Source organism: Suricata suricatta, chromosome 13 (genome assembly GCF_006229205.1).
Source record: "Suricata suricatta isolate VVHF042 chromosome 13, meerkat_22Aug2017_6uvM2_HiC, whole genome shotgun sequence".
In the NCBI taxonomy this organism is placed as follows: domain Eukaryota; kingdom Metazoa; phylum Chordata; class Mammalia; order Carnivora; family Herpestidae; genus Suricata; species Suricata suricatta.
This window is the reverse complement of record NC_043712.1, coordinates 13428622-13449394: the sequence shown is the minus strand read 5'-3', so window position 1 is coordinate 13449394 and position 20773 is coordinate 13428622. Positions and strand designations below refer to the sequence as shown.

The window sequence follows — 20773 nt, the reverse complement described above, 5'->3', positions numbered from 1 at the left end:
TACGCTATGTGACGTTATTCCTGCGTTCAGGCCGTCCCCTCCACCCAGAGTGCCCTTTGCCATGAACGCTTGGGAAATCTGGCTGCTCCGATACAAGGCAGGCTTCTCCAGGTTGGGAGGAATCTCCCCAGCCTCAGCGTTCCTATAATCCTTGTGCATTACAACCAGCCTCCTATTTCTAGATTGTGAGCTGCTCGAGGTCAAGAGTATGTCTGAATCTATTTGATCTCTTGCACAGAGTTTGGCAAATATTTCCCAATTTGAGAGTTCAACGATTTGAATAAAGCTTTCTCTGTAGCCCAGTTACTTTCTAATTTATGGAATTGGCAAAATCCAGCTTTTTTCCCTTGAACTTAAAGTGGGACTAATTCCAAAGGAAAGTTTTCTTTCTGTCTCTGGCCTTCATTGGGTCATTTTCTGTGCTGACTGTGCACAGAAAACTTTCTCGGCGGACTTCCTTTGCCTCGGTGTCCTAGTTACCTACAGGAAATGGGAGAGGCGAGGACAAAATGCAGCTCTCTGCAGGCTAGAACTCCGTGTTCTCCTCAGCCTGCGGATGAATCCTGAGGTCAAAGAGCATGACACTTAACGTAAGTGGCAGAGCTAGGCTCTGAACCCACCTCTGATTCTAGATCTGATGCTCTGCCTCTTTCGGAGAGGTAGGACCTCTCCTTTTGTAGGACAAACGCCCAGAGAGCCTACTGTGGCCAACTCGAAAGGAAGGGCGAGTAGTTCTGAGAACATGTATGCAGGAAGTCGGTCTGGCTCTTAAAAATGTACCACAGCGTTCACTTCTCCCCGCAGATCCGGAGGCTGGTGACTATGTTTGTTCTGCAGGTCAGGGGGCAGGTCTAGAGGAGTTCAGTGAGTCTGCAGGTCTGCGTGACTTCCAGCTTACTTATCCTGGACCACACTGTCCCCCCCCACCCTCCCGAGTCACTCTGTGGACCTGGGAGTCTAGTGGCTCCATGCAGGGATTCTTCCCAGCATTTCTCAGGAAAGGTATGTCTTTTGAATCCAGAATCCCCAGAAAAATCTCTTGAAGAAATGAAAAATAATATTAAAATTATCTGTGAATACTAATACTTAAAAGCATCAAGATATTAACTGGTTTGAAGGAATCTATCTTTATCAAATCAAAAAAGAGCAAGAACCACCAACACAGCGAGTTGAGGGTGGGGGGCCCCAGGACAGGAGCACGTAGGAGAGAAATGGTTACCAACGAGTCTGTCTTGCTTGTGACCGTTGCCAGGCCCCAGGCATGTGTCTCACCCTGTCTGCTGCAAACAGAGCTCTTTGGCGAGTAAGTTTATACACGTAGTATACTTTATACAAATCCTGTGAGCTTTGTTCCAAGAAATAAGCTTTGGAAGCAAAATAAATTTGAATTTAGCAATTTTGACACCTGACTCCATGTATTCTTAACCTTGCTAGGATATTTGAACGTTACGTTATTTGAATACTAACCATAATGTTCCCTGGAGGGCTCCAGTGTTTAAATACTCCCTATAGGCTACAGTTCTTTGTAGATACTACTAACCTTAATACGCCTATCTGTTAACATTTCTTCAGGTATCTTTGATAATGGGGGGAGGGGAAGTATGAAAAATGTTTCAAGTATTTTAAGAATAACTTGTGATTTAGGCCCTCAGCTCATGCTTTTTGCCCCCGTGGGTCAGGTACTCACAGCAGAGGAAAAGCTCCACAGCCTGTTGGTGGGAAAGGGGAGTACTGTGGGGGGAGCGTGGGAGGGAGGGAGGGGAGGAGTGCAGGCGGCCAGCTGGGGTCCTGTCATTCCTCCTCAGTTTCCTGGAAACCAAGACCAGAAACCAGACAATCCCCCCAACAGCTGATAGATCGTTCATGCACCAGGGAGAAGTTAAATTTTCAAAGGAAGCTTTTAAATTATAAATCAGACATATTAATTATAACTTTAATATAACAAATGTTATTAAAAGCAGCAATTCAAAACCATAAATCTTTTCAAAGGTGCACAGGGTTATTATAAGGTCAGTTGGCAGTAATGCAGCTATGATCTGGTATGAATGAAATGCTGGGGTGTGGAGTCAGGGTGGCCTTCCCAAGCCTTGGAGGAAGGCACCCCCTCCCCCCTCTTCTGGCCCAGAGCCTCTCTGGAGCGGGAGTAGAGAAGGCACAGGTGCACGGTGGCAGGCCTGGCTCATCCCAGTGCTTTCTCAGAAGCCTAGAAAGCTGACGCCAGGCGGGGAGCCATAGACTGGATCCCAGGTCCCACAGCCCTGCTGGGCTGGGGGCTGGCTCCTCAGCCCCCCTTCCATCTGGCCCCAGTGGGGGGCTTCCGTGGCAGCAGCTGTGGGGCTGAGAAGGGAGAGAACTGGGCCCAGCCCCAGCTGTGCCCTGCCTGGGTCCTGCTGAGGTGGCAGAGGGGAGGGGTGGGCCGCGTGCAGGAGGTGAGGTCCCGTGTGAAAGGCACTAAAGGAGTTGAGGTTTAAGGCACGGGCCGTCTGAACAATCTCAGGGACTCTCTGATCCGCACAGGTTGGGAGGGCAGGGCTCAGCGAGGGAAAACCCAGCTCCCCGGGCCTGCGGCCCCCTCTGCCGCCCCCTTCCGCCTCACTGCTGGCAGCCTGCAGAACTCCGCCAGGTGGCAGGCCATGGTGGCAGCTGGCAAGGCTGGTCCCCATCTGGTCCACCCCCCCTCCCAGTCAAGGCACTTTCTACTTTCCAATCAAGTGAGTCAGTTTCTAATACATCCGGAAGCAGCAAAAATGAGGGGTCCCCTCCCCTTCTCATTTTTGGTTTCCCTCCAGATGGTATAGTTGTAATGTCAGTTCTAAGAACTCTACTTATACCCCCACCAACAAAGGCTTCCCTTCGAGGGGCCTGAACCACACACACAAGCCTTTTAAAAGTCCCAACCTGTCCCAAAAAGTGATTGTCAACCTCAGCGCAGCAGGGAATGAGGAAGGGTGTGCGTCTTCCGTGCTCCCTGTGGTGTCAGAGCTGGTTCACAGGCAGGACAAAGGGGGCAGGAGCTGGACTTGCACATTTAGTGGCAGCACAGAGTTCCTGGAGGGGACCACAGGGGAACAGAGGGCAGGAACTAGGCTGGCGCCACAGGGAGTTGGGGTGCGCGTGTGTGTGGTGTGTGTGCCTCTAGGGTGAAAGCGCACGTGGGGATGGAAGCTTCTAGGAGAGTATTGCTTGGCTGTGTCAGGTGGGTCTGGGGGTGGGAGGCACAGGAGACAGTCTGAGGTTTCCTTTCCTCCCACTTCCTCTCCCTGTCCTGCGGGTTTTCAAGGCTGCCTGCACTCCAGCAAGGCCAGGACCAGCTTCTTGGCAACTAGGAGGGGTTGTGGCCAGAGGAAAGGACAAGTTCTGGGACCTCAGAAGTGGACACCTGCAGCCTTAGTAACCCAGCCTCTTGGCCCCTCAGGTCCTGAGAGCCCCAGGGTCTCTGCCTCACAGGCTGTCACAGAGGCAGCCTCCCACTCTCACAGAGGGCCAGGAAAGGGGGGGCAGGAAAAGCTCCGAGAGGCTCCTCTTCCCCTTCAGCCATGCTTGAAGGCTCTTGTTCTCGCAGCGTGGTTCCTGGGACTACTGGCTGCCCAGGGCTCAGCTGTGATGACATCCAGTACAGGACAGCCATGCCCACGTAGGTGTGTAAACACACCCCCCCCCCCAAACGGGGGAGGAGAGAGGTAAAGGGACATTAACGGGACAAAGAGAAAGACTTGGGCCTCAGGGAAAAGGGTCCTCGAGCCGGGGTGGGGACACACATTCAGTTACAGGTAAACAGTCTGAGGGAGTGTGGTGTGAAGATACTGAGTCATAGCCAGTGGGACCTTAGAAACACAGGCAGAGGGGTGACCAGCCTGAGGAGGCCCAAGAGCAGAACAGGCGCAGAGAGGCACGGGCCTGGCGGGCCGGCGGGGAGGGCCTCTAGCCAGGCACTGGCAGCAGACTTGCCTTCCTCCCCACCCCAGCCTGGAGAAAAGGCTCTCTCCGTGGGTTTCCAGGCTCCTGGCACCCCCTGGGGCTAGTCAGTAAGGGGTGGTCCCTTCCCACTCCACCAGGTACTGGACCTTGCCCTCGGGCGTGACTCTCCGGGCCAGCACCTGGTACTTCTCCCCGCAGGCTAACCGCCCGGCCGCGCCAAAATAGTTGGTGATGGATGACTTGAGGTGGGACAAGGACGAGTCATCCTCACTGATGCTCTCGAAGGTGTGGCTGTCAATGCCTTCGTCCGGCCGCTCGGGGCCCGAAGCCCCCTCTGCACTGCTGTCTGAGGGGCAGCGTCCACCCGGTTCAGCCGCCCGCCGCTTTGCCCGCAGCGGCACGTACGCTTTGGCTGCCAGCTTCCTCTTGCGGCTGCCCACTGTCCGTCTGCGTCAGGATGGGGGGAGAAGACAGCGGGAGTGGGGTGGGATGGCATGACGCTGAGAAGTCCCCCTCCGAGTGCCCTCCAGGGCACCAGGCCCCAGGGGACGCAGTGTCGCACCTCTGTCCTCACCAGTCCCAAGGAGGAGAAACCACCAGCTGGTGAGCGGCTGACCAGGAATGCGAACCTGGGTGTGGCCAGCTCTGAAGCACACGCTGTCCAGTAGGACCTCGGCACCGCACAGGTGGGGGGACACCACTCTGCACCCCCTCAAGTGTGGCGCGGAGGCCCTGCCACCACTGCCTTGTCCCTTCCTTGGGGAGTCAGATGTGGGTAGGGGGTGGGACGGAGGAACTGATGGGCCTTGTACCCAGAGCCTTGGATTGGAGGAAGACGTGTGTGTGCGAGACGCACACACAGACAGAGGAACAGAAAGAGGTGTAGAGAAACACAGACGAGGTAGGTGTTCACAGACACTTAGAAACCGAAGTCAAGCCCCGAAGAGCTTGTGAAAACCAAAGAAACAGGAGGAAGTAACCACAAATCCAGAAGCAGCAGCAGCAGAGACAGACACCTAGCGATGCTTGCAGATAGCCACCAAGACACAAGTGGCCTCACATATAGTTACAGGAGCCTCCCATGTCGAGGACCAGCTGCTGCCATACAGGCTGTACCCTCAGCCAGGTCCCCGGGCGCTTCTGTCCCCTCTCCCAGACCCTGCAGGGTGCCATCTTCCCCTCCCTCAGGCTTCCAAATCAATGGCTCTTTTCCTCAGTGACCCAGAAGACAGACACCAGATTTAGTCATCCAAGACGCAGGGGACCCCATAGTCGGGGTGGAGACACACAAAGTCACAGCGGTAGAGACCAAGAACCCTGGAACCGGAAGTGCTCAGTGACAAGCGTCGCAGCCTGCAGCTGATGAAGAGCAACCTGAATGCCTGCAACAGAACCAGAGGGTCCCGGACCCGGAGCTTGAGACCCCAGTGCCCAGGACGAGCCACCCGGCGACGACAGAACAGGGCCCATCCTGCCGGAAGCTCACCTGGAGTCGTAGGAGAGGCTGGTGGAAGCCGAGCCGGAGGAGCTGGCGGCATCCGTGGAGTCCACGTCAGAGAAGAAGGTCTGGCCTGAGCTGGCACTGCAGGGGACAAGAGGGTGAGCCTGCTGCTGGCCCTCAGCACCCCGTTGGACCCTCTAGGCATCCCTGAGCCCCTCCCCCTACTTCCCCTGTCCCAGCCAAGCCGCCTTCCCTCTGCTGGGCTTCCCACCGGCGTGCCTGGGGGGGCTGTTCCTCTGTCTGTCCAGCCTCTGCACGGCCAGCCTTCAGAGCCCAAGGAGCCCTGGGATGCTAGAGGAAGCCTCCCCCTACACCATCCCCGGGGCAGATGAGAGGGGCACTAAGGAGCCTGGCCACCGCCACCTGGGCGCTATATAGACCCAAAGGGCTTTCATTTGCAGCACCTGTTTGAGCCTCGTAACAGCCACACAGAAACAGGTGGGCAGGTGCAGAGGGTTGGAGGACCCTGAAGCTGCAGTCAGTGTCTGGTAAGGAGGGGCGGGGGCCCAGGCCGTCTCCTCCAGGAAGCACTAGCTGGCCTTTAATACTTTCAGAAACAAAAGGGGGGGCTGTGCTTCCCCTCCTGTAGGTGTACCAAGCATGAGGCGCTGCGGGAACACACGGACAGGAGCATCCAGCGCTGCCTGGGGAGGCCCAGGGAAGGCTCCCTGGAGGAATGGGAATGCAGGGCAACCAAAGTAATTCTGGCATGCGGTGTGAGGGCAGGGAGGAGGGGGACAGGGGCTGGAGAGGTAGGGAGGGCCCAGACCAGGGCTCTGGGGAGCTGGTGCAGTGAGCCCTGCACGCCTACAGCAGGAGGTTCTGCTGAAGGCTGTCGTGGGAAGACCTGTCAGGCGGCCTGATGCATGTGGGCCTTTTTAACTGCAGTGACCCCCAGGGAGTGTCCACTCCCTCAAAAGGCTCTCTGCTTTGCCCCTTCCAGAGCCTTCCTTCATTGTCCTGGAATGGAGGTCTAATTGCTTGCCTGTACCCCACACTCCAGAGCAGCCCTCTCTGCTGGGTCCCTCATTGTTACCTTTTCAGACTCTGAATTTCATCCAGCGAGAAGTCAAATATGCTGGCCAGGTGGTGGTTGGTGCTCCAGGCTGAGGTAAAGTCACTCTGCGGACACAGGAAGGAGGGGGAGGACGGGTCAGGGGGCATCAGACCCGCCCCGACACGGCCCTCTCCCTGCCGAGGGCCACACAGGGTTTCTGAGGGCTGGGCCTCCCGAGGGTGGGTGGGATTCGTCACTCGCTCTTGATTCTGTCTGACCAGGGAGCCACATCAGACGGGGTCTGGCCCTGACTGTCTCTAGCTGACCGTGTGGCCTTCCCAACTGGGGGCTGCGGTTACCTGAACCGCAGAAGGTGGCCAGTGACACCTGCCATGCCTCCCCGGTAGAGGTGTTGGGGAGCCCGGCAGGAGATGCTGGCTGAAACAGCGCCTTGTACCCAGGCAGGTGCAGGTGCCAGGGAGGTGCCTCCCCGGCGGGAGCATCGCTAATGTCTGTCCTACACGGGGGGGGAGTTGGCAGCAAGGGGGGGTGGCAGCAAGGATGCAGGGCCCCTGAGGAAAGAGTGCTCCAGAGCCCTGTGCCACCAGCTGAGGTGCGACCTCAGGAAAGTCCCTGTCCCTCCCTGGCACTCAGTGTCCCCACTGGACCGTGGGGGCGAGGATGTTACCTACCCTGCCCTCCCCCTTTGGCTTCTCAGGAGAGCTTGGGGAGAGAAAGTGGTGGGAGAGCCTGGGGAAAGAAAGCAGTGGTCTCACAGTGCCTGGCTTTTGTTTGTTTAGCTGCACTCGGAACTGGCTTCTCCTTTACGGGACATGGGAGAGTCCCTGGGGCCTGGGGTGGGGGAGCTCAGTTTCCTGCACAGGAATCCCTAATTAACGTGCCGACCCTGTGTGTGAGACCCTGTGTGTGAACGTGGAGAGCAAGAAAACAAGGAACTAACACTGGGAATAGCATCTTCCAGCAAAAACTTTGATCTTTTTCTTCTATAAACTCGCCTTTTCTGCTGCTGGAATTCGTGAGGCAACAAACTGTGGAGACAGAAAGGGGAGAGGGTGGCCGGGTCAGAGCCGGAAGGCCCGGAGGAAGGAGGGGCAGGGCTGGGGTCACCGCAGTGCGGGCTGGGGACGGGTGCTCCTTCACAGGGCGATCTGGGTGTGGGAGGGTGCGGAGGGGGGTGTGGTGGGCGGAAAAGAGAGAAGGATGCTCTGTCCGGGAAGCCCAGGGTGAGGGGCTCAGCTCGGCCAGGAGAGCTCGGGACCCCTCTCACACTCTCACTCCCATCCCTCTCTGCCTCAGCTCTAATCCGGCAAGACGGGGCCTCACAATCTGCCTTTCCCTCCACGCAAGGCAACAGGGGCTGCGGTGGAAGAGATGCAGGATACGGGACCGAGTGCCGGCTCAGTCGCTGACTGGCCCTCTCAGGCTGCCTCCAGCCGGCCCTAACTGGGCGGGGGAGGTGTCCCCTGCTCACTTGGATGTCACTGTGCTCTCTGGACCCACCACACAGCACGTAGGCTGGGGCTGGAGCCGGGAGCAGCGGAGACCCCGAGCTCAGTCCCTAGGCACTGACCCAGGCTTGCTCTTTCCTCTCTTACGCAGCTCAGAGGAGGCCACGCTCTCGGTGGGCACCAGGCCCTTGTCGGGCAGCAGCTTCCCTGGCGGGTTGGGCGGGACTCGGATACGCAGACGGAAGATGCACTTCTTCTTCTTGATCTCCTTGCCACAGAGGAACCTGGGGGGTGGGCAGGGGGAGGAGAAAGCTCTGGAGTCTGTTGGTCCATCCTCCTGGGGAGGAGAGTCAAGTGTTGAAATTACTCTCTGCCTCCCTGGACCCAGAACTAATATCCAGACTCGCCCAAGGAGAAGCGGACTCCTCAAGGCCTGTGGGACCAGGGGTCCTGGGTGGTGGCTGGGGGTGTGGCTGGTGGTCCCCCATCCCGTCCTTCCTCTAGCATGTCTGTGGTTCCGGCTGCTTCTCTCTTTTCTTCTCTGCCTCAACCAGCCCCAAGGTCCCCTCCTACTGGAAGTTCTAGCTTCTAGTGGAACTGCTATAGTCAAGACACTGGATTGTAAACCCTTCTGTTCTCTGGTCTCCCCATGGAGACTGGAAACACTTGCAGGCACTTCCCTCATCCTTCCAACACTAGCTGAGCTGCCATGAGGTGAGGAGGTGACTCAGACAGTCCTCTCCTCAAGAGACAATCTATGGGGAAGGCAGGAAGCCCCACTCCTGAAGAAAAGGGCTGTGTCGGGGCCCCACACCATGAGAAGGTGGGAGGAAAACTGGAGAATTCTGTCTAGAGATGTCTGGAGAGGGTTCACAGAAGCAGGGACCATGTCCTCTTCCTCCCTGTGTCCCCAGCACCCACACAGGGCTGACGCAGAGTAGCAGTTCCATAAACAGCTGTTCATGGGGGCAGCTGGGGGGCTCAGTTGATTAAGTGTCCAACTCTTGGTTTACGGCTCAGGTCGTGATCTCACGGTTCATGAGTTCAAAGCCCGAGTCAGGCTCTGCGCTGAGCGTGGAGGCTGCTTGGGATTCTCTCTCTCCCTCTTTCTCTGCCCCTCCTTCTTTCTCTCAAAAATAAATAAACATTAAAAAAAATAAAGTCGTTCGTGGAACCAATGAGTGAAATGGATGGAAGAGCATCCTAGGTAAACAGAGGGATCTGAGGAACAGTGCTGAGTGGGAGAGCAGTGGGCTCGGAATGGCCGACACCCAGAATAAAGCAAAGGGTCAGTGGCAGAAGGAGTTGGCAGGTCTCATGAGAGGCCTTGAATGCCATGCCCAGGCGCCTAGGCATTCTGTGCAGTGGCAGCCAAGGATGTGTCAGATGTGGGTTCTGAGGAGCCAGAAGTCTGGAGGGGAAGACATGGCCTGGGGACACGTTAGGGGGCTGTGGCCCACCCAAGAGGGGATGAATTGATCCTTCAGTGCCTGGCCCAGAACCACAGATAACCAGAGCAGGAGGGGCCCTCAGAGATCAGGGGTGCACCCCTCTGAAGCAGAGCCCAGGACCAATATGCGTCAGGTCACTGGAGTGCTCAGGGGAGGCATCACAAAGGAGCAAGATGCTCCCTGGATTTTGAAGAATGGGTCGGACTGATCGAGTCAAAGAGAACGGGCGGGAGACTCCAGCTGGAGCACAGGCTGAGCAAAGGCCATGAGGCAGGAAGATGCTTTATACCCAATCCCACTTGTCGGGGGACCCCATGCACGCACCGGCTTTTGTAACTGTTGAGCGCATTGAGGAGATGAGGTCCTCGGTCCGTCACAGGGGTGCTGGTGAGCTGAGGGGGAGCAGCCAGCAGGACAGTCAGACCCAGGCCCATGGGGGCCCCTGTCCCCTCCCTGCAATCTCCGGGTGAGGACCCTGACTTCTTTCTTCCAGGATTCCAAGTCTTTTCACCTCTCTGAGCTCACTTCTCCATCTGGAAATGGGGAGAGGAGCTCCCATCCTAGATGTATCCGGAGTGTTAAAAATGCCCATGCCCTTGACCCAGTAATGCCATGCCATAGGATCTATCACAGAGGTCTAATGTGAAACACAAACACAGCTTTAAGTACAAAAATGGTCACGGCAGTGTCCTTCCTAATGGCGGCCAAATAGGAAACGTAGGGAAGAAACTACGTGCCCGACAGGAAGGAAAGCAGCGAACCATGGTGGAAGCCAATGAAGCCATTATAAATGATGATGAAAACTCTCTCTGGAATATGGAAACGTATTTATGATATAATATGAATTGGAAAAAAAAGATTTAATATTTTATATACTGTAAAACTAAAGCCAAGGAAAGAGAGAGAGTATGGCTGACTTTATACTTCCTTATACGTTTTGGCAATTTTCCTATCAGGAACACGTACGTTCTTCTTATATATCAGGAAAAAGTTAAAAATAGCTGTCTTTTAAGGCTTTATGGTACGTATGGCTTTTATAGATTACCAAACACTACAAATGAGGATGTTATTATATGAAAAAGTTTTGCAAAGCATAAAGGGTCAGCCTTTTTAAAAAAAAATTATTTTGGTAAATTCCTGTCTCATCAAAGAAAGATTTTGGGCAGTTGGTAGAGAAGACACCCCACTCTGGACTGGTGGAGAGGACTCTAAGGTTGGTGCTAGGGAAAACGGGGCACGGCCCCACCATGAGAGAGGTTGGGGATGTCCTGGCTCTGGTCCTGGCTCAGCTCCAAAGCTGTGCTGGCCAGCTCTGACCTCCTGAAAGTCTGGGTCCCAGGCTCCCAGGCCCCGGGTGACCACTCCTGCTATTCAGAGGAAGATCAGCAGGGGGCAGGCCCACTTCACTTTCCACTAGAGCCAGGTAATCTGGAGCGGGTCCCAAGTGTCTGTAGAGAGCCCTACTACAGCCAGATCCACCCCAGGCTCCCTGCTGCAGTCAGGGCAGCCCCAACCCGCCCCGCTGCCAAACCCGGTCAGGAAGCCCCTTGCAGGGCACGGACTCAGAGGCTTGTGCTCAGGGATGTGGCAGCTGCAAGGTTCTGGGTCTTTCTTCCAGCCAACAGCACTTGCAGGCAGGCGGTGCTGCTGAAGGGTGAGTTCTCAAGAGACCCAGAGGCCAGTCCTGCACTGTGTGACCCCGGGCAAACCTCTCACCTCTCCAGACCTCAGTAAGCCCACCGTGGAATGGACTCTGAGCATTCTGCTTTCCCGTGGTCCTGCCTACCTTGCCAAGTTGCAGGAGCTCCCAGTGGTGGTTGACAAAGGCCAGAATCTCCTCGAAGTCAAAGTACTTCTTCTTGCTCTGCACTCCCAGGTTGTAGAGGGCCAGGTGAACCACATCCACCCTGGGCAAGGGGGCGAGTAGGTGGGGCTGGGGTGAGGCGGCAGCCTGCTCAGCCTGGGCTGAAGGGCAGGGGGGTGGCTGGGAACTGGTGGCTGGAAATGGAATTGTTCTCGAGGGAGGTGGGAGCGTTGCAGCTGGGAGGGGCAGGCGTGGACCTGGGCCGAGCGAGCCCCCCCATCTCACCATCGCAGGGGCAGCCGCTCGATGTACTCCGGGCCCTGGTTACACACGGAGCAGAAGAACAGGTAGAACCTGGAGGAAGATGGAGAGAGGTCTGCGGTGGCAGGGGCGGACACCCCACCCTAGCCCAGTCCTCGCCTGCCCCACCCTCCCACAGTAAGTGTTGTCCTCCTCCCATGGACTAATAGTCCCTCCAGGAGGCAGGGCCTAGGATGGGGCAGGACATAGACACGAAATACTTCCCTACCTTCCCCTGTGTCAAACCCTTCCCCAAATGTCGTTACCCCGGAGTGTGGTTGAGTTCAGAGCAAGCTGAACTAGGCTGAGCTGCAGTGGGCACCCTTCTCCCCTCTGACACACATACACACACACACACACACAATCACAATCCTAACACACCAACCAAGACACATAATATCTGGTGTGACACCCAGAAGCCTTCTGTTAGCTTAGCCCATTCGTTAGAAGCCACGTCAATCATCCACCTCCCAGTGGCTACTCTAGTAGCCTGGGTAGGGGTGTGGTGGGCCTCCTGCATCAGACCCCTTTCCCCCCCCCAACTCTGGAAGAGCCTAGAGTGTAGGAGAGGTGGGGCTTTGTCTAAGGTCCCCCACAAGTCAATGGCAACTGGGGCTGTGGCCTGGCACAGTCCTCTACTGAGAAGGCCTCCCTCACCCTGAGCTGCCTCCCCCATAGACAGGTGCCCCCCTCACAGACCCCCACCTGCGTAGGGCCTGGTGGGCAGTCTGAACCCCTCAAGGCTGAAGCGGATCAGATGAGCACCTACCGGTCTCCGAACATCATGGGCTCATTAAGGCACTGGGTGCAGGCCTCGTGGAACCACTGTCGGCACCGGAAGCACTGCAGCATCCGTAGGTACCATCTGCAGGGCCAGAGGAGCCAGGGTCAGCCAGGCCTGCGCCTAGCCGGGCAGCAGCCTCTGCAGCCTCTCCCAACACACACTTGCACTCCACCAGGGGAAAAGGAAGGGAACCTGCAGTTACGAGCACTGAGGCCGTGCCAGGGGGAGGTCCAGGGAGCAGGCAATATGCTATATGGTTTGACCTCACTGTCTGGTGAAAGATGGTCCACTGCCCTAATTTTACAGAGTCCAAGTTTAAATGGCCTGCTCCAGGTCACCCAGGAAGCAAATGGTGGGTGGTGATTCAAACCCTGGCCTCCCTAACTTCAAAGCCTGCACTCCTCGTGACACATGGGAGCTCCCATCTCTGGACTGGGCCCCACACACAGCTTCTCAAAAACTACCGCAATGGGAAGGTCTGCCCTGGAGACTCAGGGGAAGAAGAGTGGCTCCTGTAAGCTCGATGGGCAGCACCATGTCTGGTTTTTATCCACCCAGCACTGCATCTATCCTGTTGTGGCCATTCAACAACTATGCACTTCGAATATGAACCAAGAGCAAAGTGGTATTTCTGCAATGACAACCTGTCAGGTGTGGTCCGTGGACCATGAGCAACAGAACCACCTGGGGTCTAGGTTAAAATACGAAGATTCCTTGGCCCACTCCAGACCTACTCAGTCCTTTGGCGGGGGGGGGGGGCGTGCAGAGGGGAGGAGATGCACTGAGAACCACTGCCTCCATTCCGTTAAGGTCTCTGTAAGCACTTCTTCCTCTGTTATCCCATAGACCTCCCACACCCAGGGAAGTAGGTGGGGCCAAGGTAATTAATCCCGCTTGAGAGATGAAGAACTTCAAGTGATTTGCCCAAATTACCCTGCTAGGCTGGGCAAGCCTACACTATTTGTCAACAGAGCTTGGGGCTAAGATTCAGGACTTCAGGGCTTCCCAGAGGGATGTGTCCTGAGGGCAGAGACCCCATCTGTCACTTCTGTGGCTCCTGCCACAAGATCCGGTGCAGTCAGCCAAGGGAGCAGGCTCAATCACCCACGCCTACTTGGAGGCCCAGGCTGGGAGAGTAGAATCAAAGACTCGTGTCCTATAGTCAGGGCAAGAATTCCCTCCACAGCATCCCTGACATATGCCCCTCTATCCCTGCTTGCACACCTCCAGGGGAAAGTACTTTAATGCTTCCCCAGCAGCCTGTTTCATTTGGCTCGGGCAACAGCAAGGTTTATCTTCAATTCCATGCGCCAGCAGTTAACAGCTAACATTTATTAAGTGCTTTCCGAGTGACAGGCACTGTGTAAGCCTTTGTGCGAATTAATCTAATCGCGCCGTGTTCACAATGCCGTATAATGAAAAAACTACGATGAGGCCTGCGCTCGGGGGCTGTACGCAGCTCCAAGGGGCTGGGAGGATCTGGACACTTGAGGCCAGGCTCTTAGCCTCCCTTCAACACTTCCTTCCCTGCCTGGGAGCCACAGTCTGAAAGCTCTCTGAGAGCTCGAGCCTAGCTCCCTCGGGCTCCGCCCCTCCGCGGGGCCCCGCCCATCGCCCCGCCCCCGCGGCCTTACTCTCCGGGCCCGCCGCAGTAGCAGTAGCACTGCTGCTGGTTGGTGCGGTGGGGCGAGTCCCACTCGAGCTCCTCCGGCTGGTAGGACAGCACCATCTTCACGGCCTGCAGCGTTCTGGCGATGGCGCCCTTCTTCAGCGCGCCGCCCTTCTGCGGGGAAAGGAGGGTCCGGCTCAGTGGCGGGGTCCCCGGCGGGGGTGGCGGGTGGGGGAGCGCGGCCACACAGGTCCGCATGCGGCCAGCAAAGGGAAATGCTGAGCAGAGGACCCGCGGTTATTCCAATGTTGTCAGAAACGCAAGAAGCTTTTTCTCATCGATCCCAAATCTATCCTCTTTCCATCCCAGAAAGATCTCTATTAGTAACAGTATGAAGAGTCACACGCTACAATAAAGGCGACAATAAAAACCAGTATGTACTGAGCGTGGATGCTTACATGGATTTTGTCTTTTGATAGTAATGCACCATTTATTGGGGGCCACCTACCCCTGGCACCAACCCATCTCCATTTTACTATTGAGGAAACAGGCTCAGGGAGGCTAAGGAAATCTGGCCAAGGACATACTGCTCCCTGGTCAGTGGCAGTATGGCTGTCTGCCTCCAAAGCCCAGACTCTGTGACATGGAGCCAGACCTGAGCCCAGAGAGTCTAGGCTCCCCGACTGGAGTGGGGAAAGGCAGGGGCTGCAGGGGTGGAGGGCTCACCCGCACAGCCAGCGCGAAGATGCAGCGTCGGCAGAACCAAGGTGTGAGCAGGGGCCGGTCAGCACTGCCTGCTATAGGGATGTGGCACTGCTGGTGGTAACCTGCGGAAGAGAGGGGGCTGCTAAGTGTCCACAGGGGGGCAGTGGCCCCAAGCCAGTCAGCCCAAAGGCCGCAGGGCTGGGGAGCATGGCAGCAACTAGGAGGAGCCGTGTGCCTGCCAGCTGCCAGGGGGCTGACTGGTGACACTCACCAAGGCAGACAAGTTGGTGTCCAAGCAGGCAACTAAAAGCCTGGGCCTCAGTGCAGGGGGTGGGGGGCACCACAATCTGGCTTAAGCCTTTGTGTCCCATCTCTCCACCCATTCTCTCTACTGGGTTAGGGGGAACTCCAAACTGCATCCCAGAGCCTCAGCTTGTTTGTTTTTGTCTCACTTTCCCAGAGCCTCACCTCTCCCCAGGGGTCACCTCCCAGGGCCCCCATTCCCAAAGACTGGCCTCTGTCACTCTGGAGCTCCAAGAGAAACAGGAAGCCGGCTAAGATCCCAACAGGGAGGCATATGCCATTTGGGGCTGGTGCAGGTGGAGGCCTCCCTGCTCACCACACTCACCCAGGCCACACTTCCCACAGATGAGGATCTCATTCAGTGGCCCTGATGTCTTCCCCAGGCAGATGTTGCACTTGGGCTCCTCCCCTGGAACGCCAGCTGGAAGGGAGAGAGGGAGGCCCTCCAGGATCAGGTTCCTCCAGGGTCAGGTTCGGTTCCCTCACAGGAATTCGAAGAGTTTAAAAAATCACCTTCCAGTTGCTGAGCCTTACTCAGTGCTGGACATAGTGCTGGGCCCCGTGGGCCAACTGAGTGAATCTCCCCAACTACTGAGGTACCTGTTATCATTAGTCCATTCTAAAGAGGGGGAAATTGAGGCTCTGAGAGGTTAAGTCCCAGAAGTGAATTAGGAGAGGTGGGATTCAAACCCATGGCTGTTAAACGTCAAATTCTTTGTTCTTTCTGACCATATCATGTTGCCTCTCCTGTCTAATTTAGCTTGTTTGTTTGTTCAACAAAATTTTATATTAACAATAATAGGCAGAATGTTATAATGAAACTCCATGTTCTTATCAACACTTAAGAACTCCTAGCCAGGGGTGCCTGGGTGGCTCAGTCGGTTAAGTGTCCGGCTTCAGCTCAGGTCATGATCTCATGATTTGTGGGTTCGAGCCCCACGTCAGGCTCTGTGCTGACAGCTAGCTCAGAGCTTGAAGCCTGCTTCAGATTCTGTGTCTCCCTCTCTCTCTCTGACCCTCCCCTGCTCGCACTGTCTCTCTCTGTCTATCAAAAATTAAAAAAAAAAAAAAACCAAAACTCCTAGCCAATCTTGTTTTGATTATATTCCCACCCACTTCTCCTCCTGTGTTATTTTGAATCAATTCCCAGACACCTACACATTTTCCAAAAATATTTCAGTATGTATCTCTGAAAGATTAGGACACTCTTTTAAAAAACAAAAACAGGGGTGCCTGGGTGGCTCAGTCGGTTAAGCCTCCGGCTTCGGCCTAGGTTAGATCTCACGTTCGTGGGTTTGAGCCCCGCATCAGGCTCTGTGCTGACAGCTAGCTCAGAGCCTGGAGCCTGCTTCAGATTCTGTGTCTCCTTCTCTCTCTGCCCCTCCCCCTCTCATGCTCTGTCTCTCTCTGTATCAAAAATAAATAAAACATTAAAAAAAAAAAAAACAAAAAACATAGGGGCGCCTGGGTGGCTCTGTCGGTTAAGCCTCCGACTTCGGCTCAGGTCAGATCTCACGTTGTGGGTTCGAGCCCCACATCAGGCTCTGTGCTGACAGCTAGCTCAGAGCCTGGAGCCTGCTTCTGGTCTGTGTCTCCTTCTCTCTCTACCCCTCCCCCTCTCATGCTCTGTCTCTGTCTGTATCAAGAATAAATAAAACAGTAAAAAAAAAATTTAAAAACAAAAAAAACAAAAACATAACGACAGTGCCTTTATGGCACCTAAAAATTAAAAACGATTTCTTACTATCACCAACAAATTCAGGGACCATTCACATTTCCAACAGTCTCTTAAATAAAAATAAAATAACAACTTCAAGCGTGTTCAACTGCTTTTAACCTACAAGTTCTTTCTCACCTCTTTTTTTCTCTGCTTTTTTCGGGGGGAGGTTATTGTTGAAGAATATGTGTCTTTATGTATGAAAGGTGAATAAATTAATACATATTGAAACCTGTTTCTGTCTTGTTCCCCCCCGACAACTGAAAGTTTTGTTAAGGGCAGAGACTGTAGGTATTATCCCCAGGACCTCATAAAGTGTGTGACACAACACGTGTTCAAGTCACGTTTTTTGGACACGTCGTCTCTTGCCTCTTATTCCACAACACGCCCCCAGGCAGGGCTTGCACTAAGCCCTCACTGGCTCAAGGAAGTAAGCCATTGGTAGAAACCAATAAAGTCACAAGCTTAAGTCATCAATAACTACGGCCGGCTTAGCCTCGTGGATCTCATCTTGGGCACCGCCAAGGGCAGGGCCTGTGAGGCACAGTTGTCTGGCTGGTGAAACCAGCCATTCCCCAGGGGCTGCGGGACACCTGTGTCCCTGGCACATGGGGAGCCTTCCACTCAATGTCCCCTGAGGGGTCTTTCCTCACCTGTTGGCTCCCCGGGGTCTTCAATGAGAGGGTAACATCAATGAGAAGAGCTCCTCATTGCTGTGGATGTCTCTATTACAAACTGGGGGTGAGGGGGCCTTGCAGAAGAATCTCCAAGTCTACATTAGTCACAGCATCTTGGAGAAAAGGGCTGTTTGGAACCTCTACTAACTGACTGGGTTCTGTGGTCCCTACCCGGCAGGCCCCTCAAAATCATTTCTTACAGTAACAAATTCTTTAGAAACTGCCTCCCTGAAACTCCATCGCCCTGGGCTAAGAGTTTGACATGGAGTCTCATTTAACCACTTTCATCACTCCCTTTTTTCAAATGAAGAAACTGAGGCTCAGAGAGGTGACGTCACTTGCCCAAGGACAGGCAGCTAGCCAGCCACAGAACTAAAGCTTGGTCCAAGGTCTACTGAGCCTCCACGTTGGAAATATGAGCGTGCTGTGACTGCCTGGTGATGTCTGTCCTGTCCGTGGGAAGGGACGGTGGTGGCAAGAGTAGGCAGATGTCAGTTCTCCAAGGGCAGGGCACCAAGCCCAGCTCCCTTTCACCCCTTGAAACTGGTTCGGCCCTGTGCAGGCATGTCCATCTTCACCCTGCCGGGTCCCTTTCTGCCTCCCTGGCACGCCGACGAGCCTAGAGCTGCCTCCACCAGTTTTCCTTGCCAGGGGACATGGCACACTGTGCTCATGTCTAGAAGTGTCTGTCTTGATTGCCTGGTCCCCTCCCCATTCCTGGCCCCGGACTGACCCAGAGCTCTGTGTAGCAGGGAGGGAAGCACGGCAAGGAAGCGGACACAGGCCCGAGACCCATCCCAGTTCTCCTGGCACCTTCCTGAACCACCTTCCTGCCTCCCTTGTGACGTGGGAGTGATCAAGGGCATGACCAACGTCAGAAGTGCCTTTCCACGTAAACACAACTGGCCACCTTATCATCTCCTCAGGTGGGCTTGGTGGGGTGTTGGGGGACAAGGCCAGTGCCAGGAGTACGAGAGAGAAGGAGAGGGGACAAAATGGACGTGGAGGAGGAGAGAGGGCCAGCATCGGGGCAGGTGGGCCCAAGCTCTCAGGAGTACTCACCGTGCTGTATGTCCTTCCATAGGACCCAGTATTTGGAATTATCTTCAAAAGTCACCAGGCAGCTCTGCTTAGAACTGCTGACCTGGGGCACGGAGAGGGAGGGGCAACGTGAGAAAGCAGCTGGGGAAAAGCAGCTGGGGAAAAGCCGCTGGGACACGGTCTTCCTCTCCCATTTCTGTCCCCACAGGACAGAGAGATCACACCCACTCCTTGCGCTCCAGGAAGCAGAGCGGGGCTGGAAGGGGAAGGAAGACAGCGGTTGCTGGCAGTGCACCCCCAGTGCCTGGAGCTGCACGGCCAGGGGCTGGGGGCCCACAACTTGGTGGGAATGCTGGGGACAGCACAGGCCAGGTGCTCATCGGAGATCCTCTCCAACCTGGGAACTGGGGCCAGGGAGGAACGTTTACCCTCTTGATCTTCCCGAGGTAATACAGTCCATCCGTCCAGCGGCACAGCACATACTGGCCCTCCGTCAGCTTGGACATCAGGTCTTTGAAGTTGTTCTTGGCTTTTGCCAGAGCCCCCTTGTTGGGGAGGTGGCTGGTGGCACCATAGGAGTCCCGAGCCCCTGGGTCCAGAGCGCGACTCTCCATTAGCTTCCCCTGACACTGGAAGAGAAAGAGAATGGGGTTTTTACTCCTTGCTCCCCTGCTCCAGAAGCCCATCCAGGGAAGGAAGGAGACTACCACTAACGAAACCTAGCTACATGCCAGGCCCTTCTATTATCTCAATGGGGCCTTGTGACAACCCTTCAAGGGAGACGTTATTACTCCCATTATACAGACAGAGAAACTGAGGCTTGGCAAGGGAAAGTGGCCAGTGGGGCAGAGGCAGAGCCACAAATAATGATACAGTGGGCTGACTCTAAACCCTGCCTCTCTTTCCCACCCATACCATGCTGCCTTCTAAAGAGAAGGAATCTCTCAACCAAGCACAGAATGGTCACCCCACCCAGGCAGCCTGACCTCCCAGGCTTAGGACCCTAAAGCCCTATCCCTTAAGCAAACGGGTTATCTGAGTCAGGGGCCTTCTCCGGGGGGGCACAGTGTAAAGTTTCCACTCTACCCCTCCATGCCCCTGCCCTGAGATGTGGCCAGAGGAGTCACCTAGGAAAGAAAATTCCTAGCTGGCTTGTGACCCAGGGTAGTCTGGCCACCTGTGTCTTTTGTAATCCCCCTTTCTGTTCTCAATTATGGGGTGATTTAATGAAAACCAATTCTGGGACATTTATACTCACTATGCTTCTACTCAGATGCAAATATGCTCTAAGCAGTTAAGTCACTGCTGGTCACTCTGCACACCTGTCTCTCTCACCACCCTACGAAATGCACTACTGCCCCAATGCTCTCTTCTTCCTGCTAATGGTGGTCCCCAGAACTCCCGGGCATCTTTAGACTTCTCCAACTAGTAAGTTGCCACAGTTGGCCAACTTCAAGCCCAGTGATATCTGGCATCTCTAGCCTTTCTCTTCCAAGCCTCTGTTTCGGTCTGAGTTCAGGACTCTCTTTTGCTTGGGCCATTCATTCCTTTATTCATTCACTGTTTCCCAAGGCTCGCTTATGCTGGGTACTAGGAGAAGGAACGAGATACCAGCGCCCAGTGCAGGTCACTCCCTGCTTTCCTGCCTCCTACCAGACTCTTCCCCAGGGCCCCCAATTCCCTTTATTATGCTCCCTTCCAGAAACTTTCTGTGGCTTCCTAATATCTTCCCAAGGCCCCTTCCTCCCTTCTCCAGACTCACCAGGCTCAATGCCCCTCCACACATACCCCACTAAGCCAAACACAGCCTTGCTCTGTTTCCTGCACACCCTACTCCGGTCTCCTCTTCCACCATGGCACCTGGTGTCATGATTATTTATAGACGGGAGAGAGTTGTGTTTTTCTGTGTGAGTGCGCGTGTACTCGGTGAGACTGTGTTTGACGATGTCTGCAGCACTGTGTCAGCGGGTATATGAAATGAAATACATGTGTGTGCACGTCAGGGGTCATGGGCCAGGCAGGGCACTGTTGGGGTCTTGGCTCCCCAGACGATAACGTGGCCACATTCCCCTCCACCCCACACACCCATTCTACCCTTTTCCGGACGGCAGGGCAGCACAGGCATTGAGCAGGGTGCGCGCTCTGAATCCCTGCCTTCTCCCTGCCACCTGGTTCCCTAGCGCTGCGAAGTCCCCGCCTGCGGGGCCTGAGCCACGGGCCGTGGCAGGTTCACAAACTGACACTTCCTCCCCCACCGCGCAGTTGGGAGCCGGCCGGGTCGCCGCGCCCCCACTGGCCGGCGGGGGCCCCCGGGTGGTGGCCCCCTCCCCGCGCCTCCATCCTCCCGGAGCGGGCCCCCGCGGGCTGTGATTGGCTGATTCAAACCCATCTGCAAAGAAATGCCTGTTTGCGGGTTCCCGTCGGCGTCCGGTTCAAATCCGCGGCACCCGGAGCGCGGGGCCGGGCGGGGGCAGGAAGCGAGGATGATTCATACGCC

The 20773-nt window shown here is 55.4% G+C and overlaps 1 protein-coding gene across 1 annotated transcript; it reads right to left on the bottom strand.

Annotated features, from left to right (window-relative positions):
- Nucleotides 1–1905: 1905 nt before the first annotated feature.
- Nucleotides 1906–20057, bottom strand: PHF19 (PHD finger protein 19). The gene is made up of 15 exons (XM_029920471.1): nt 20039–20057; nt 18705–18905; nt 18298–18379; nt 15167–15262; nt 14560–14660; nt 13859–14007; nt 12210–12305; nt 11426–11494; nt 11123–11243; nt 9661–9728; nt 8008–8169; nt 7378–7465; nt 6456–6541; nt 5405–5500; nt 1906–4365 (listed from the first exon to the last, which is right to left on the bottom strand). Exons 2-15 carry the CDS (start codon nt 18888–18890, stop codon nt 4023–4025), a joined length of 1743 nt encoding a protein of 580 aa, XP_029776331.1. The 5' UTR covers nt 18891–18905; nt 20039–20057; the 3' UTR covers nt 1906–4022.
- Between the last annotated feature and the right edge of the window lie 716 nt (nt 20058–20773).